Source organism: Mauremys reevesii, linkage group 1 (genome assembly GCF_016161935.1).
Source record: "Mauremys reevesii isolate NIE-2019 linkage group 1, ASM1616193v1, whole genome shotgun sequence".
NCBI classification, from domain to species: Eukaryota; Metazoa; Chordata; order Testudines; family Geoemydidae; genus Mauremys; species Mauremys reevesii.
Window position 1 is genome coordinate 222,023,910 of NC_052623.1, and position 19,730 is coordinate 222,043,639.

At 48.1% G+C, this 19,730-nt stretch overlaps 1 protein-coding gene across 1 annotated transcript in view; it reads right to left on the minus strand.

The window, feature by feature from the left end:
- The window catches only part of LOC120371309 (antigen WC1.1-like), a 30,805-nt gene extending 11,419 nt beyond the window's left edge, over window positions 1–19,386 (minus strand). Inside the window, exons 1-7 of the mRNA XM_039486960.1 lie at window positions 19,176–19,386; window positions 8,627–8,941; window positions 7,337–7,651; window positions 5,547–5,609; window positions 5,146–5,460; window positions 4,714–4,749; window positions 3,597–3,734 (exon numbers count right to left, since the gene is read on the minus strand). Coding sequence (XP_039342894.1) covers window positions 3,597–3,734; window positions 4,714–4,749; window positions 5,146–5,460; window positions 5,547–5,609; window positions 7,337–7,651; window positions 8,627–8,941; window positions 19,176–19,386 — 1,393 coding nt within the window. The remainder of the gene's footprint in view (window positions 1–3,596; window positions 3,735–4,713; window positions 4,750–5,145; window positions 5,461–5,546; window positions 5,610–7,336; window positions 7,652–8,626; window positions 8,942–19,175) is intronic.
- Window positions 19,387–19,730: the final 344 nt, after the last annotated feature.

Sequence of the window (19,730 nt, forward strand, 5' to 3'; positions counted from 1 at the left end):
TGCACCACTTCCAAAGTCGATGCCGGCCCTGTTAATGTGGATTCAGAAATTCGAATTAGTGTCCTTAGTGTGGATACACAAATTCGACTTCATAAGGTCGAATCCACAAATTCGACTTAAGTAGATTCGAAATAGTCTTGTAGTGTAGACAAGGCCTAAGGTGCCACAAGTACTCCTCGTTCTTTTTGAGAAGGAGTGGGCTCCCTCCCCACTTGAGAGCAAGGGACCACAGCATTTCCCCTTTGCATTATTTCTCTGTTGCCCCCACTAGTCTCAACTCCTCCCAATTTACTGTCATCTGGACTGGCTACAGAGCTTCCCTGCAGGAGAGGTACACACCAGATGTGTTCACCATAAGATACCTTAATACTCTGCCAGGTGTGGCTGAAGTTAGCTTAACAAGGTGTGTTACACACAGTGCCACCTAGTGGGTGAACAGTATAATACAGTTTAGCCTTCCATTACATCTCCCCTTTTGAGTGCTACATTCCTACCATTTAGAAAATTTACGTTATCATGGTATATTTGTAGTTTAGCATAGATCAGTCTATTAAGTGTCTTGTTAGTTTATAGACCTGTCTCTTAGCCTTGGATAAAATTTTGCATTTGACTTTAGATACTTTCATATCCTCCTTACTAATGTGTGAACAAAGAATGAAAACACTGTGTGTTGCTTCCAGATGGGGTTTATAGAACAATGAAAAGAAATAAGGAAAAGAGTTAAAGTGTTGCCGGGTATTGTGGTAGTTTAATAATAGGTATATCTCCAATTATTATCTCCTAGAACTGAAAGAGACCTTGAAAGGTCATTGAGTCCTTCACTAGCAGGACCAATTTTTGCCCCAGATCCCTAAGTGGCTCCTCTCAAGGATTGAACTCACAACCCTGGATTTAGCAGGTCAATGCTTAAGCTGCTGAGCTATCACTATATGTACAAGTGTGCACCTGAAGACTGCCTCAACCCTTATCTCAAGGCACAGTCAAGCAACCAAATGGGAGGGGCAAAGGGTGGTGGTAGGGAAGCATAAGAAATACTAAAAAGACAGAGAAAAGGTGACCTTGGCCGAAACCTAACCTTACTCCTTACCCTCCCATAGGGTACAAAAGAGGTGGTACCAAAGTCCCCATACTCACGATCCTCCAAAATGTAACATGACCATAAACTCTAAGGGGTGGGACCAAGGCCGTGCACTATAGGTATAATTAAGCCTGCTAAGAAAAAGAAGGTGGGAAAAAGGACAGGGAAATCTCTGTGGTGTACATAGCTATGGATATGCTTGCTTGATTAACCCCAATAAACATTGAATTCCCTGCATTTGGACTATGGGCTTCTGCTTTCTGTTTGCATGATGTGAATCAAGAGAGGGGCAAGGGAAAAAGCTCTAACATCTCTCAGTCGTACTAGTTTTCTAATTACCCAACCCAAACGAGTAACAACTTGGTCATCTGGATTTCCATCAGTTGCAATGACTGCCTGAGGCCTGTTTGGAATCTCTGAGTTTTCTTCCTCTTCTTCTGCATCTGCCATCTGTAGAGTTTGCTCTGTTGATTGTTCTTTCTGAGGTACACTGTATGCGCCAGCATTTTATCTTGAGTTTATTTGTACTGGGTCTCCTTTCAAATATCCCTCTGCAAAGTTCTTCCACTTTTCTCATTAGGCCCATCATGGCTGCCACACTGAGGTGGAGAACGCTGTTGGTCTTTGATCCGTTGATCACATGCACTGTGAATGAGAAGTTTTTGTCTTTGAAAGATATTTCTGTGGTGAACTGTTCCATGCAATTCAGAATGCCTCCAGGGCTAGTCAGAGCTGCATCAGGTGACTTCAGCTCTGGGAGGGATTGATGGTAATTGTAAGGCCCTTCTGAGATGACTGTTACATCTGCTCCTAAGTGAATTTTAAAGTCAATAGTGTTTCTCTGAATTATCAGTTTCAGGCTCTGTATCATCACACATGATGGATCCCAGAAACAATGGCTCTTGATTGTCTGTAATAGAAATCAGTGCATTTACTGCGTATCACTGTGTTTATGTGGCAAACAACTGGAAAATGCCCATGTTTTGTGCATTTAATATATCCTGAGTGTTTGAGTAGAATTTGTTCCTCATAGCCAGGGGGTTCTCCCTCTTTACCTCACCAGTTTTATAGTATTAACTTGTTGCACTTATGCTGAGTTTTTTAACAGCTTCTAAGCTAGATTCTTGTTTGGCAACTTGCTCTGGGTTTTGCTGTCTCATCAGCTAGATTGCTTTGCCATTTGAATAGCAGTGTGTAGGGTGAAGTCTGTTTTTAATTGTAGTTGCTGTGAAGGACTTTTATCGTTTAACCCAATAACCAGTCTCTCTCTGATATTTTCATGTTTCCCATTCCAGAATCACAGTTTTCAGCCAAGGCACACAGAGCTATAATAAATTATTCAACATTTTCCCCTAGTCCTTGAACTCTCTGGTGAAAACATGCCCTTTCATAAACCACATTTCTCGGAGGGCACAGTAGAACCTCAGAATTACAAACACCTTGGAATGGAGGTTGTTCATAACTGAAACATTCGTAACTCGGAAGAAAATGTTACAGTTGTTCTTTCAAAAGTTTACAACTGAACATTGACTTAATACAGCTTTGAAACTTTACTATTCAGAAGAAAAATGCTGCTTTTAACCATCTTAATATAAATGAAACAAACACAGAAACAGTTTCCTTACCTTGTCAAATCTTTTTTTTTTAATCTTTCCCTGTAATTTTTTTAGTTTTTTACATTTAAGGCAGTATTGTACTGTATTTGCTTTTGGGTTTTTTTGGTCTCTGGTGCTGTCTGGTTGCGTACTTCCAGTTCCAAATGAGGTGTGTGGTTCACTGGTCAGTTCTGTAACTTTGAGCTTCGAGTGTATAAAGTATGCATCAAACATAGCCAGAACCCTTCCATAGTCATCTTTGTGACTGTCCTCAGGAAAATCAAAGGATTTAAAGAAATGCTCTGCTTGCTTCCAAAGAGCACAAAGTAAGCACCATACCTGTATATCTTCAGTTTCCTTATGGAGTTTTGTAGCAATTTGAAATCTTGCAAAATGCTGCTTCTAGTCTCTCAGTTGTGAAGGTCTGTCAAAGCTGAAGTTCTCTGGGGCAACGAAGAGGGAGATGTTGATGAAATCCTGCAACCTGTGTTGCTTTTTTCTCCTCTCTGCAACCTTCATTGCTCCTTCTTCTGTCTGCAACTTCTGTTGCTCTCTTCCTTCTGTTTTTTTCTTCTCTTCTGGGGCTGCTTAACTTTGGGCACCATGTCAGATACACCTTGTACATGGTAGGTGGCAGGGCTGCTATTAGCATGTCAGGTTTCTGTACCAGATATGGAATGGCTACAGAGCTTTCTTCCCAGAGAAATACTCACCAGATATGTTCACAATAAGATCCCTTAATGCTCTGCCAGGCATGGCTGAGGATAACTAAAATAAGTTGTTACATGCAACGCCACTTTGTGGACGAACAGTATAATATAACGTAACCTTCCATTACACTGCCAATGCCCCACCCCTCTTTAGGCACAGCTCCTCTTGCTATTTCAGAGGCATTTCACACAGTGACAACAATCAACACCCACCTCTATGCTGTGCCCTAGCACTTTGCACCTGAGCACCCAGGATGATTAAGACCAGGCAGAGCAGGGCCCCCAGGATAATGCAGATGACCACGGGCATCGTGACTCTCCCACTGTCAGTCAGAGGACGGCGCGGGGGAGCTGGATGGAAATGAACATGTGACAAGGAGAGATTATCCTGTGAGAGTCAGGGTGGGGCCTGTGGAGCTCCCAAGTCACTCATTGCACAGCCAAGAACAGCAGGGTAATGGGTTGGGACACAGTCTATGTGCCATGGGGGCAGCACACAGGCTGTTATTTAAATCATGGGCCCTGCTCTATCAGCTGGAGCCAGCAGACAGGAATCATCAGGGTTAGCATGGCCTGCAGCTCCCACCCGGGTGTCATTCAGCCCTAGATTTCACAGGCCATGTGTAAGGGGACTGTAACCCTGACAGGGCAGGAGCCATGCTGGGAAGAAGAGTCCTGCCACTTAAACCCTGAGGGCGTGTGGCCACTGCCAGAGCAAGTGTCCAACCCGTAGCATCCCTGCAGCACACCCAGGGCCTGAGAAAGAGGCCTGGGACTTGTGAGGAACAGATTGTGAACTGCCCTGACATTCCAGAGACACTGTTTGTGATGTCCCTGTGCCATAGAGTGGGGTGATGTGTTTTCCTTTAACCTTTCCAATTTTTCCCTTATTTTTTTAATTGATTGCTGTTTAATAAATTGAATTTGCTTTGAACTGTACATAATGATCAGTGGGTCAGGGAAGCATCCAGTGCAGAGAGAGCACCCCAGAGTGGGGACACCCTAGCCCCTGCCCTAAGTGACCACGGCAAGGTTGGGGATTGAGCCCCCAGGAATCCTGGGCCCAGCCTTGTCAGGGTTACAAGGACTCTGCCACGAAGGGGAGGACTTGACGTCAGGCAGGCCTCTGGGTAAAGGAAGTGGGAGGACTCAGATTCCTTCATTAGCCCACTTCACTGGGGTACTGTATAAGCCAGGAAAGTTCCCCACAATAATGGGACCATTCCCCTGCTTACACGTGGAAAGGAGCTCCTCCCTTAGGCTGCAGCTTGCAGCTCATCCTCTGTGACCCAGCACCAGGGAAATTTGATGGGAGCGGGGGATGTTTTACCTGTTCTACTCAGTGATGCTGTCGTCTCTGTCACACCTGCAAAGGGAAAGGGATGAGAGTTGAAGTCTGGGGGAAGTGATGTGTTTGTCACTGGGTAGCACCCCTCACAGTCCCTGAGGATCTCCAGACATCATTTATACAAACTCCCTCAGAGCAGCACAGGGTCTGTATGTTAGTGATTTAGGGCCCATGTCCTCCTATACTGACTAGTAACAAACCAGCACACTGGGGCCTGTGATGGATGATGGGGCTATGTCGGCTGATGTCTGCGCCAAATCTGACCCCACAAACGTTCTACCCTATAGCATCATTGATGCTCCCGCACATGGGAGATGGGAGGGCCTGGTCTGTGACCAAGGGGGAGCGGGCAATTGGACCCATCCTTCTTCCAGAAAATTACAGCATGTAGCAGAAACATCTCCTGTCACTCACCTGAGCAATTCACTCCAACATCTTCCTTATGGTCACAGTTGCTCTCACCCCAGGGTTTGGCAGGACAGTCCCAGAGAGATGACTCTGTCCCTCTGCAATTCAACAATTCTACCCAGATGGGACCAGTCCCCTCACCGAATGCAGCCTCGCCTAGGACTGGTACAGCAGATCCACAGCCCAGTTGTTTACACACAACTTTGGCATCTGCCATGTCCCAGGAGTCATCACAAACTGTTCCCCAGGAGCCACGGTACCAAACCTCCACTCTCCCCGAGCATCTGTCCTCTCCTCCCACGACACGTAACTTCTCCTGGTCTGGAAATGCAGAAACCTCACATGTTACTGGGACAGCTGGGAAAGTCCTTAGGGACCAAGAATGAGACACAGAGAAGCAGAAATACCTGTGCAGCTTGTAGAGTTCGGGCATTCGGCAAACAGGGTCTGAGGTGGTTTCTCTTTTTTTCCTATGCAGAGAAAATGATGAACTGAATGGACCAAGAACAGTGTGTGATGTAGGAGAGAGTAGGGTTTATCTGTATATTAAACCCCTAAATTACAGCAATTTTATAAACTTAAATCTAAAATCTAGTTTGTTTCAGAGCTAACGAATGTATTACTCAGTGAATTCGCTGGCAGTTGAAATCTTTATGCAGCTCCCTGCTGGTGTGTGCATTTGGGGTTATCTGAGTCTGTTCCATCCACCCTGTGTACAGCTGCTTCTGGCCCTGTTTGAAGGTAAACAGATTTGTCAGCTGATACTCACCCACATTATTGTGGGGATCCAGAGACAAGAAATGGTGGTATTAGAATTGAGACCAAAATGGGACTTTAGATCTGAAACAAACTCTCACCTACACGCACAGACACAGACACACTTTTCGGGAATTCTGATCCTGACCCAGATTTCACAGCCTGGGGGTCAGGAAGCAGGGGCTGCAGCAGAGCTAGTCTCCAGGCAGTTAACAGGCACAGTGGCCTGTATTCCGCTGCCTGACAGGATCAGGTGAGCTGCAAACCGCCTGATTGGTGGCAGTCCAGCTCCTGAATCAAGCATCATTCAGCAACTGCTCAATGCATTTCCCACAGCTAGGATACCTCATTTTCCTGTCTTGTTCCCAGCCTTGCTCTTGCCTTGACTCCAGACTTACCCCTTGCCTTGCTCCAGGTAACCTGGTCCTGACACTGAGGTCTGATTTCTGACTTCGGCTCTGACATCTGGCTCTGACCCTGACCCTTGGCTCCAATTTCTGGCTACCAGCTCCTGCTCTAACCACTGGACATGACTCCTGCTTCAACCACTCAGCATGACTACCCATGTCCTGGTCACTGACCTTGGGCTCATCTCTGACTGTTCATCCCAAAAGTACAGCCACAGAGATTCCCAAAAGACACTCACTAATGGGAGGCATTTGTGGTGGCGCTGGAACAATTTTTACAGTTGGGGGCTGAGTGCCAGTGGTGCCCAAACTTTTTAACTTGCTCCCCTTACCCATGCCCACACCCCCTCTCCTCCGAGTTGGGACCAGGACTGGGCTGAGGCTCTTGGGGGGGACATGGATGGGGTAAGGGGACTGACACTGGGGTCATAGCTGGGAGTGGGAGCAGAGCCCTGCTTGTGGGGCCAGCAGCAGGACCCCATGTGTGGGACCAGTAACGGAGAGCGGGGCCAGCAGCTGGGACCCTGCACAAAAACTGGGGGTGCTGAAGCACCCCTCACACCCCCCGCTCCCCTGCCTATGGGCATTTGTGGGGTCTCACTGATTGCACTGTGTAACATACAGCTTGTATAAATAACTCCATGTTTGTTTTCCAGAGGCTATATTCTCATTCCTAGAATGGATTATGAAACTTTTATTTCACTAGGAGGGTGGTGAAGCACTGGAATGGGTTATCTAGGGAGGTGATGGAATCTCCACCCTTAGAGGGTTTTAAGGTCAGGCTTGACAAAGCCCTGGATGGGATGATTTAGATGGGGATTGGTCCTGCTTTGAGCACGGGGTTAGACTAGATGACCTCCTGAGGTCCCTTCCAACCCTAATCTTCTATGATTATATAATGTCTGTCACTGCTGCGAATGTAAGACTGTCTATACTGAAAAGTAAATACATTCACAATTTCTATCACACCCTTTCAATGAGTTAAACATGTAGCGGATGTGAGCATGCGTGTGCACAGAGAGTTTCAGAATTACCACTGCAAGAAATATGGGTCTCTTCTGCGCGGTTATTACAAGACTGCTGTTTCCACATGTCTGATGGGCACTGCCAGATGGAGCTGTGCTGCTCACTGCATGCAACAAGGTCCAGCCACGTGGGACCAGAACCTTCTCCATATGCAAAGTCTCCTGCAAGCTGCCCTCTGTCCCCACAATTCAACTGCTTGCAGACAATTGTTGCGGTGACTGCAGGCATCCCATTGTAGCAAACACTGCCCCACGTCCCATTGTAGAAAACCTCCAGCCGCCCAGCACAGTCACTGTCGCTCACCAGCCTCAGATCTGTGAATTCTAGAAGGAAATGCACAAAAAGGGAATTTAAATCTTCGATTCTGAAATGACCTAGTGTGAAGAGTAAAATCCCAGCGATTGCTAACGATCCTGTGCATCATTCTGCAGGAGCAAATGTCAGAGAGAGTCACATAAAGTGGTCACCTCTGAAAAGTCACCAGTTCCCAGCAGTTACACACACCGATACCTGCAATACAGCAGTGACGGCCCTCCCAACACAAGAAAAATGCTGCGATATCTCCAATACTCCTGGGTGGGAACATATGGGAAATGGTGACTGTCTAATCACGACCCCAGTAGGTAGGTAGAAGAGTAGAGTGACCATATTTTCTTTAAAAGGGAAAACCAAACACCCCACGGGGGGCCCAAGCCCAAGGCCTCCCTTCCTCTCGCCCCCCTCCCCCACACCAGGCCAGCCGAAGCCCACCCTGCCTGCCTGCCCCCACAGGGACAGCCTGAGGTTCCCCTAACCTCTCGGCACGTGGGCCGGCCTGAGCCCCCTTGCCACCCATTAGTGTCAGGCCAGCCCCAGACCCCCTTCTTCCCTCCCGTGCACAGGCTGGCCCAAGACCCCTGCTGTCCTCTCGCGTGGGGCTGGCCCAGCCAAAGCTGCTGTCCTGAGTCCTCCCTCCAGCATGGGACTGGTGTTGCCAGTCGCCCCACCCCCGCATGTTCCTCCACATCCCGCTAGGGGTCGTATCCCACTTCTTTCACAAAACTGGGCATTTGTCCAATTTGCTCTTGCCGACTCATGATCACTTGGCAAGAGCAAACGGGACAAATGCCCTGTTTTGCCAAAACAGTCGGGATGGCCATGGCAGGCTTAAAAAAGGGACTGTCCCAGCCAAAACTGGATGTATGGGCACCCTATAGAAAAGAGACAGTGAGGTAAAGGCTCTATCATTCTAAGTTCTCTCCTCAATTGTCTGCCCCCCCCCATTAATTCCCCTGGTAACCAGCATTCCTGGACCAGACCTGAGCAGAGAACTCCCGCATCCTCTTTGTGTCTGCAGTTGTGCTGGCCCCAGCCCCTGGAAGGACACGCCCAGAGATCGGATTCATTCCCAGAGCAGTTCACATCATCCAGCCAGATCTGCCCAGATCCTTCCCCATAATGAGCAGAGACAGTTGCATTGATGGCGTGTCCACATCCCAGTTGTTTGCAGACGACATTGGAGTCTGACAGATCCCAGAAATCATCACAGACTGTCCCCCAGCTGCCATGGTAATAAATCTCCACTCTCCCGGCACAGCGACCTGCCCCATTCACCAGTCTGATCCGCCTGCTCCCTGCAGGGATAGATCCCAGCTTTTAATATGCAATATGATGATAATTAAACAGCTTCCATGCAAATCAATGATGATGCTACAATGGCTGAGATATTGAAATGCTTTTAAAAATCTGTCTTTAACAAGAAACACAGAAAAGAAGAGAAGCTGAGTAAGGAAATGAGGAATACTTTTTACAGGGCATTATTGGTAAACAGCATGTGAGTGTAAGGGCCTAATTCTGAATTCTTTACTCATCAGAGTAATCCTTAAGGGGCTTGTCACATGGGTCAAAGCTGTTTGTGAGGTGAAGAGTTAGGGAAATCAGCCCTTATTCGAAATCTTGAATATTTTCAAACAACTCTTAAATGATAAGTAGCAAGGTGTTCAAGGAATGATTAGGCAATTAATTTACCCCAAACCAAATGTTCTTTTCAATTGTTACAGAATGGGGAGGGTGTGACACTGGCTGACCAGGTCATGCTAGAGTGTACTGAGATCAGTTCACTCGTGTAGATCAAAGTAGTGGTTAGATGTATAAGGATATATTCAGATGTTTAAACTTTATGAAAACTAGTGGAACGTTACTGGTATTGTTTTCTCTCATTTATTCCTGTCATAATGTAATGCCAAACATGCACATGGTAAATACACTTGTAGCTAAATAACACATCAGATAAAGGATTTAAGGACTGTAGCAGAAAATGCTAATTTCAAAGCAAATAGCCATTATGCATAAGGTCAGAGATCAAAAATGAAGTGCATTCCTCACTGTCTGTCATCAAAGGAAAAACCCACATGGGTAGACCGTCAGCTTGTTTTCTATGAGAAGATATAAATATGGATTCAAAGAAAGATCCTGTATCTCTGGACTGTTTGGATTCTAACAGAGAAGAATAACTGAATGAGAAGACAGAGATCCCCAGAGTTATTCTGGGTAGCCCTGTGTGATGGGGTGAGCTCCCCACACTAGCTCTGTAAAAGCTGGGTTGCCCCAGGTGGGCCTAATCAGCTAATTAGGCTGCAAACAGTGGAGCCTTAGGCCGGAATCAGCTGGTTAGAGAGAGTCTCACCTGTGCAGGAACAGATTGGGACTATAAAGCCAGGAAGCTGGCTACAGGCTGGGGCTGTTGGCAAAGGCTGCAGTAAGGCAGGCAACAGTTATGTCCTGGGAAGAGGGAGGAATGTTTGGGGGATGCAGTTCAACCCCCTGCTCAAAGCAGGAACAACCCCAACTAAATCAGCCCAGATAAGGAGCAATGTGAGCACAGGGAGGAACCCCAGAACTGCTGAGCTGTCCCTGGACTGGAATCCAGAAAACAGGGCAGGCCTGGGATCCCTTTCCAGCCACTGAGGAAGTGGCACCGGGGCAGTGAATGGGAAGATGGCCTAGGCTGTTGATGGCCTGAATCCCATAAGGGGGAACACTGAGTGACCCAGCTGGAGGGTTAAGTCACGAAGAGGATGCTGCAGGTCCCAGAGCAAGAGGAGCTGCAGACCCGAGTCAGAGTGATGGTGTGCAAACTGTGGATCGAGTGTTGGCCTTGAAAGCTAATCCTCAGAGTGACGAGCAGGAGATGCCGGATCGGCAGTGAGTGGAGAACCTCATGACACCCTGTAAAAGACTTTTGAGAAACTGACAGTTTATTACATCACTGCCACCATTTGGAATTACAGACTGATTTACCTGTTATATTTTACCTGCTATAGCATCTCAATAATCCTCATTCTTTCTTCTTTGCTAATAAACCTTTAGTAGTTTACTATAGAACTGTCTACCAGCATTATCTTTGGAGTAAGTTCTGGGGTGACTGACTGATCCCTTAGGAGTCGGAGAAAGTTGATGTGGTGTGATATTAGGATTAAATGACATTTTATCACAATTTTCAGTTTGTCTGGGTGGCAAGTTAGGCTGTAAAGCCTAAGGGGACTGTCTGACTCCATGGTGAGACTTGCATAGTGATCTAGGAGTTCACTGGCTTGGTGAAATCTAATAGAACACACCACCAGTTTGGGGTGTCTGCCCTTGTTTTTTGAGTCTTCCCTGAGATTGTCACTTACAGTGGTGAGCCACTCCAGACAGCATGACAGGAGGTACTAGAACTTTAGAGAAAAGTAGACTTGGTACCTGTCATAAACAGATAGTTAAGGGTTAATGTCTCTTTTACCTGTAAAGGGTTAACAAGCTCAGTGAACCTGGCTGACACCTGACCAGAGGACCAATGAAGGGACAAGATACTTTCAAATCTCGGTGGAGGGAAGTCTTTGTTTGGGTTCTTTGTTTTGGGGGTTGTTCTCTCTTGGATCTAAGAGGGGCCAGACGTACATCCAGGCTCTCCAAGCTTCCTAAAATAGTCTCTTCTATTCAATATAGTGAGCATTAATTAAAAAGGCGGATTAGTCTTCTGTTGTTTTCTGTATTTGCAAATGGGTATTTTGCTGGGAGGATATTTTACTTGTACTTGTACTTATGCTAGGGGGGAGGGAGTCCCTCTAGTTTTATAAGCTGTATACCCTGTAAGCATTTCCATCCTGGTTTTACAGTGATAGTTTTTACTTTTTCTTTCTTTAATTAAAAGCTTTTCTTTTTAAGAACCTGATTGATTTTTTCCCCCTTGTTTGAGATCCCAGGGGATTAGTCTGACTCACCAGGGATAGGTGGGCGGGGGGGGGGGGAAGAGGAGGGGGAAAGGTGGGGGGAATGGGCTTATTTCCCTTTGTGTTAAGACCCAAGGAGTTTGAGTCTTGGATTCCCCAAGGAAGGTTTGGGGGGAATGGAAAGTGTACCACAACACTATATTTTTGGTTGGTGGCAGCGCTATCAGATCTAAGCTAGGATTTAAGCTTAGAAGGGTACATGCAGGTCCCCACCGTTTGGATGCTAAAGTTCAAAGTAGGGAACAAACCTATGACAGTACCAATTTATTTTACAAATAAAGGGAAAGAAAGGCAAATTGGATCCATGTGTCTACAATAAAGTCCCAGACCCTTAGGGCCTAATTCTACCCTGCTGAAATCAACTGTGAGGCTTCCACTGACACAATGGGAACATAAATGGGGCGTTAATGTGCTGTAGTTACCCTGCAGTTGGAATGGGCATGAAAAATGCTATCAGTGCAGTAACGTATAGTGCATGATATAGGGACTTAGTTAAAATATCTACTTGTTTACTTTTCTGGTGGAACCTTAATTTAAATAATATACCAGCAAAAAGAACAACAGAATTATCTTGTACAATAGTCATACTACCACCAAGAACAATGAAAAAAATCCCATCACAGATTCCTTTTCCTTCTTTTCCTTTAAATAAAGGAAAATTGCACAGGACTTAACAAGGTAACATTAGAACAGCAACTTTGATGTATTTCCTAAGTGACAGAGGACTAGAGCCACAAAGGTACATAGCTACCTAATTGCCTCTTTATAAATACATAATTTATAAATTGTTACATATTTATTGAAGCAGGGACTTAACTCTCCGACATCCCAGGTGAATGCCCTGGCCACCAGCTAGAATCAATCTCTAGCTTTTTTTTAATGATTCGGTGACTGTTTATTTGTACAAAGTGGAACATTTCCAACGGGAGAGACCCACCCCATCATATCCTATAGTCTATAGTGACTAGGGCACTCTCCTGTGTTCACATCCCAAATCAGGCAGAACAGGGATTGAACATGGATTTCCCACCTCCCAGCTGAGTGCTTTAACCACTGAGTTATGAGTAAAATGGGGAGATGAGAGAGCTGACCTGGCTTACATGCCTAGCTCCAGGTGTGGTTTCATGACACAGATCCCTGAGCAGAGATAGGGGCCTGAGGCTTAGGTCAATGGCAGTTTGGCATCTAAATAACTTCTGTATCTAGGCCCTACTCCCTTCCTTGGCATTTCACTGCTGGCAAAGTTTAGGTGGGTCCCTCTTCAGCCTTCAGGTTTCTGGTGCCTAACTCTCCCCATGCATTGTACGGGGAGTTGAGCACGTGACTCAGGGCTGAGGATTCCACTGGATGGCAAGGCACCTAGGAGTCAAGACTTGCAATGCCCAAGTCTCTTCGGGGATCTAGCCCAGAGTCACAATCCATGGCAGTCTTGATCAAAACAGGTTGAAGTGTTCCTGGCCACACAATAGCAGATTTTAAGGTAGCCATCTTACAACAAAAAAACTTCAGGACCAGACTTCAAAGAGAAACTGCTGAGCTTCAGTTCATTTGCAAATTTGACACCATCAGCTCAGGATTAAACAAAGACTGTGAATGGCTAGCCAAGTACAAAAGCAGTTTCTCCTCCCTAGGTTTCACACCTCAACTGCTAGAAGAGGGCCTCATCCTCCCTGATTGAACTAACCTCATTATCTTCAGCCTGATTCTTGCATGCATATATATATATATATATATATATATATATATATATATATATATATACACACCTTCCTCTGGAAATTTCCACTACATGCATCTGACGAAGTCAGTATTCACCCACGAAAGCTTATGCTCCAATACATCTGTTAGTCTACAAGGTGTCACAGGACTCTTTGTTGCTTTAAATAAATTTGGGATTTTCATAGGGCTGTCAAGCAATTCATAAAATTAATAGTGATTATTTGCACGATTAAAACAATGAATCACGATTAATTGTGCTGTTAAACAATAATAAAATACCATTTATTTAAATATTTTGGATGTTTTCTACATTTTCAAATGTATTGATTTCAATTACAACAGAGATTAGAAAATATACAGTGCTCACTGTACATTTATTTTTTATCCCAAATATTTGAACTGTAAAAAACAAAAGAAACAGTATTAATACAAATACAGTAGTGCAATCTCTTTATCATGGAAGTTGAACTTACAAATGTAGATTTAAGTAAAAAAAAACGCACTCAAAAATAGAATAACGTAAAACTTTACAGTCTACAAGTCCACCCAGTCCTACTTCTTGTTCAGCCAATTGCTCAGATAAACAAGTTTGTTTACATTTGCAGGATAATGCTGCCCGTTTCTTATTCACAATGTCACATGAAAGTGAGAACAGGTGTTCGCATAGCACTGTTGTAGCCGGTGTTGCAAGATATTTACATTCCAGAGGCGCTGAAGATTCATATGCCTCTTCATGCTTCAACCACTATTCCAGAGGACATGCATCCAAGCTGATGACAGGTTCTGCTCAATAATGATCCAACTCAGTGCAGACCAACGTGTGTTCATTTTCATCATCTGAGTCAGATGCCACCAGCAGAAAGTTTATTTTCTTTTTTGGTTGTTCGGGTTCTGCAGTTTCCACATCAGAGTGCTTCTATTTTAAGACTTCTGAAAGCATGCTCCATACCTTGTCCCTCTCAGATTTTGGAAGGCACTTCAGATTCTTAAACCTTGGGTTGAGTGCTGTAGCTTTCTTTAGAAATGTCACATGGGTACTGTGATGGAGTAGGAAGCAGAGACTGTCTGTGTGGGGGAGGGGAGAGCCAGAGGTTTAGGTGAGATGCAGGAATTCAACTGTGAGCTGAGCTTGGCCTGGGGGAGGGGAGGTGACACCTCTGGCCAGGGGAGACAAAGGAAGGAGGCGGAGGAGAGAGGAGGGGCCGGAGAGGACTGGGAGACGAAAGTGGGCTGGAGAAGAGAGGGGAGCAGGTAGACCGAGCTCTGATCCCCGGGGGGGGGCTGTGAGGCCCCCCAAGATGGACCTAACCGGGGGGATCTGGTTATCTGTGCCTGCAAGACCTGTGTTGGACTGTGTTCCTGTCGTCTAAATAAACCTTCTGCTTTACTGGATGGCTGAGAGTCCTGGTGAATCGAGGGAGCACGGGGGTGAAGGCCCTGGGTCCCCCACACTCCGTGACAACTGGTGGCAGCGGTGGGATCGGCGGCACCCCGTGGACGGCGCTTCCTGCAGTAAGTGACTGGGGAGCAGGAAAACGAAGGGGCGATTAACCCCTGGGAGAGTGTGGCCAGAGAGAAGGACTTTGCAGTAACAGGGTCCCCCGGGGGATCACAGCGAGCGATCCCAGGGGCGGAGGAGTCTGCAGCTCGACCCTGGCAGAGAGGGGGTGACCTCAAGGACTGGCACACTAGGGGTCCCCCTGGAACCCGTGGGGAGTGGCGAACACCCCAGCCTGCGAGCAGCCAGCAGGAAGATGTATTCCCAGAAGCGCAAGTGGGAGCTGGTGGAGCTGTGCAAGCAGGGGGGGCTGCGCCATGGGAAGCTCACCAAGGCCCAGCTGATTGCCCGGCTGGAGGAGCGAGATCGCAGGAATGAACCGGTCCCTGTCTCTGAGGGAAGCAGCCGGGCAGATGCAGCGCAGGCACCAGTGTCTGTACCCGCTGGGAGTGGCCAGTCGGCGGATGAGGGCTCCTCGAGACCCCCCACCCCTAGGCCTAGGGGGAGGGGGAGGAGGAGCCCAGCTACGGAGGGCACCGTGACCCCCCCGGCCAGCAGGGGATCGTCCCGGCGACGCTCGGCCTCCGTGGAGCACAGGCGGCTGGACTTGGAGAGGGAGGTCAAACTGAGGGAGATGGAGATGGAGGACCGGCAGAAGCAGCGTGAATTTGAGGACAGGGAGAAGCAGCGTGCACATGAGCTGGCCATGGCCCAGCTGAAAAGCAGGGAGGCCCCGGCTGCGGTGAGTGAGGGGGGGCCCAAGCCTACAAAGAGCTTTGATAAGAACTTCCTGGCCCCGCGTAAGGAGGGGGAGGACATAGACACCTTCCTGACGGCCTTTGAGAACGCCTGCGAGCTGCACCAGGTGGACCCCGCAGACAGGATCCGGTGCCTCACCCCCTTACTGGACTCCACCGCCGTGGAGGTGTACAGCCGAATGAGAGGGGAGGAGGCGCGGGACTACAACCTGTTCAAAGAGGCCCTGCTCCGTGAGTTTGGGCTGACCCCGGAGATGTACCGGAAGAGGTTCCGGGGTCAACGTAAGACCCGGGAGGGCACATACCTGCAACTGGTCAACCGGGCGCAGGGGTACGCCCGCAAGTGGACGGCTGGGGCCCAAACTAGAGAGGACCTGCTTGACCTAGTTGTACTGGAACACCTGTATGAGCAGTGCCCATCTGACCTGAAGCAGTGGCTGATGGACCGGAAGCCGGAGAACCCGCAGCATGCAGGCCGGCTGGCCGACCAATACATGGACAGTCGGGCGGGGGATGGCAGGGAGGCGTCTCGAAGGAGCAGGTCTGCCTCAACGCAGAGAGAGAGTCACCATGGGACCTCCCAGAAGGAGCCGAGGGAGGGCCCCCACCAAAGGGAAGCAGCTGGCGTCAGGTCCAGCCGTCCCACTCGAGGGGACCCACGAGACATGGGCTGCTATCAATGTGGCCAACCGGGCCACGTACAGGGCCAGTGCCCCAAGCTCCGGGACAAACTGAGCAGACCAACCCCACACCGGGTCAACTTGGTAGAGACCCAGCCGGATGAGGGGCAGCGGTCGCACGAAAGGGGGGTGGGCCGCGTACCCCCTGAAAAGGAGGGAGGGGGGCCCCGGGTTGACCCCTCCGAGGGGCTGGATGCTCCCAGCCCTGAGTTTGGGGTTTACAGGGTGGGCACGGGACTACCCCTCCGGAGCGAGTGCCTTGTTCCCCTGGAGGTAGACGGGAAGGAGGTCACGGGGTACTGGGATACGGGCGCAGAGGTGACGCTGGCCCGGCCGCAGGTGGTGGGCTCAGATCGGATGGTGCCCAACACCTACCTGAACCTGAGGGGTGTGATCGGGACCCCATTCAAGGTGCCTGTCGCGAGGGTACACCTAAAGTGGGGGGACAAGGAGGGCCTCAAGGACGTGGGAGTGCACCCACATTTGCCCACGGAGGTGTTAATGGGGGGGGACCTCGAGGACTGGCCAAGTAACACCCAGGGTACCCTGTCCGTGAACCGTAGTCAGGGTCGACGCAGGGCTCTGCACCCTGACCCCGGGGAAAGTACTTTGGCCGAGACACCGGACCCTGACCCGGTGGGGAGGGAACGCCCAGGGACAGGGCTCAGAGAGGCTGTGGCCCCAGACCCAGCCGGTGAGAGAGGACAGATCCCCGCCCCTGCCCCAGCGGCTGAGTACCAGGCCGCGGTGCGGGAAGACCCCTCCTTGCGGAGGATAAGGGACCTGGCCAACCTCGGGGGGGGACAGACCATGGGACGAGGTGGCCGGAAAAGGTTCCTGTGGGAGAAGGGGCTCCTGTACCGAGAATGGGCTCCCCCAGGGAAGATGGAGTCAGGGGGGATCAGGAGGCAGCTGGTGGTACCCCAGGAGTATCGCCGCCAGCTGCTGGGCCAGGCCCATGACATTCTCCCCTCAGGGCACCAGGGAGCCTGGCGTACCCAGCAGCGGCTGCTGCAGAACTATTACTGGCCTGGGGTCTTTGCCCATGTCCGGCAGCACTGCCGCTCCTGTGACGTCTGCCAGAGGGGGAGGAAGGCCCGGGACAGGGGGGAGATGGCTGTAAGGCCCTCGCCCCGCCCCGAGGAGCCTGTCCAGAGGGGGGCCAGGGTCAGAAGGGGGGCTCTGAACCGAGAGAACCCGAATCACAGCCCCCCAGCCTGGAACGTGGGGAGAAGGCCCCAGCCCAGGGTGCACCCCAGGGGTATTGGGGTGGGGAAAGGGCGCGGGCGGCATAAGGTTGTAGGTGGGTCCGAACTTCCCCGGGTCACTGGCTGGAGTGACCCCGCTCAGTTCAGTCTCGGAGGGGGGAGAGGTGTGATGGAGTAGGAAGCAGAGACTGTCTGTGTGGGGGAGGGGAGAGCCAGAGGTTTAGGTGAGATGCAGGAATTCAACTGTGAGCTGAGCTTGGCCTGGGGGAGGGGAGGTGACACCTCTGGCCAGGGGAGACAAAGGAAGGAGGCGGAGGAGAGAGGAGGGGCCGGAGAGGACTGGGAGACGAAAGTGGGCTGGAGAAGAGAGGGGAGCAGGTAGACCGAGCTCTGATCCCCGGGGGGGGGCTGTGAGGCCCCCCAAGATGGACCTAACCGGGGGGATCTGGTTATCTGTGCCTGCAAGACCTGTGTTGGACTGTGTTCCTGTCGTCTAAATAAACCTTCTGCTTTACTGGATGGCTGAGAGTCCTGGTGAATCGTAGGGAGCACGGGGGTGAAGGCCCTGGGTCCCCCACACTCCGTGACAGGTACCTTCTTTGCATTTTGTCACTCTGCAGTGAAAATGTTCTTAAAACGAACATCATGTGTTGGGTCATCATCCGAGACTGCTATAACATGAAATATATGGCAACATGCGGGTCAAACAGAGCAGGAGACATACAATTCTCCCCCAAGGAATTCAGTCACAAATTTAATTAACACATTATTTTTTAATGAGCGTCATCAGCATGGAAGTATGTCCTCTGGAATGGAGACTTAAGCATGAAGGGGCATAAAAATATTTAGCGTATCTGGCATATAAATATCTTGCAATGCTGGATACAAAAGTCCCAAACGCCTGTTCTCACTTTCAGGTGACATTAGAAATAAGAAGCAGACAGCATTATCTCCTGTAAATGTAAACAAACTTGTTTGTCTGAGTGATTTGGCTGAACAAAAAGTAGGACTGAGTTGACTTGTAGACTCTAAAGTTTTACATTGTCTTGTGTTTGAGTGCAGTTATGTAAAAAAAAAATCTACAGTTGTAAGTTGCACTTTGACAATAAAGAGATTGCACTATAGTATTTGAATGAGGTGAACTGAAAAATACTATTTCTTTTATCATTTTTACAGAGCAAATATTTGTAATCAAAGCTAATATAAAGTGAGTAATGTATATTTTCTATTTTGTTGTAATTGAAATAAATATATATTAAAATGTAGAAAAACATCCAAAATATTTAATAAATTTTAATTGGTATTCTATTCTGTGATTAATCATGATTAATTTTTTGAGCTAAACACAAGAGTTACCTGTGGTTAATCGAGAGCCCAAGTTTTTCAACAAAAATCTTAACATTTTCAATGAAAACAGACTTTTTGTGAAAATTTGTATCATATTGTGAAGTTTCTTCACAGGAAAAAAGTTTTGATGAACTTTTTTGAACAGCTCTAATACATAAAAATATAAGAGAGAGAGAGAAGTTGCTATAGTGCATTAACCCTATAACATGGCTATGCTTTGTTCTCTATATATTTTTACTATAAATGGGTCAGTTTGAACCTCAAATCCACATCATTTCAAGGACTGCTGTGATCAAAGCACAAAGTGGGGTGAAGGCAGGCCGTGAGGTGGGTCATGTTCCCATTGAACAAGGACAGGATATTTATAAGATTTTCACACTAAGTCACCTGAACAAACGACACCGACGTCCTCAGCAATTCCTGCCTGGGCTGTCTCGGACATGGAGTTGTCACAGAGAGTCAGACGAGTCTCATTTCCTGCACACTGGACCCTTCTCAGCCCCACAGGGCCCGTTCCTCGCTCAGACTTAGGGGGGTTATAAGCTTTCTCAGCGACTCCGCACTGGAGCTCCCTGCACACCACGCTGGCATCATCCATGTCCCACTGGTCATCCAGGACTCTGCTCCACACACCACAGAGGGAAATCTCGACTCTCCCATTGCACCGGCTTTCTCCATTCAACAATCTGAGCGACTTAGAATGACCTGGGATCACAGAGACACAAAATATTTTGAATAATACTGTGACATTGCACCCATAATGCTTTATAGAAATATGCTTAATAATGTAAATATGACATAACTGGAATGTGTTTTATGCTAGATATGCCATGTAACATATCTCTGCAAAGATTATGATCTACTAGATATATTCATCCTATTTGTATCCATGTATCATTTTTGTATTCAAAGTTATGAATATTGGCTGTGTACTTGTTTGAT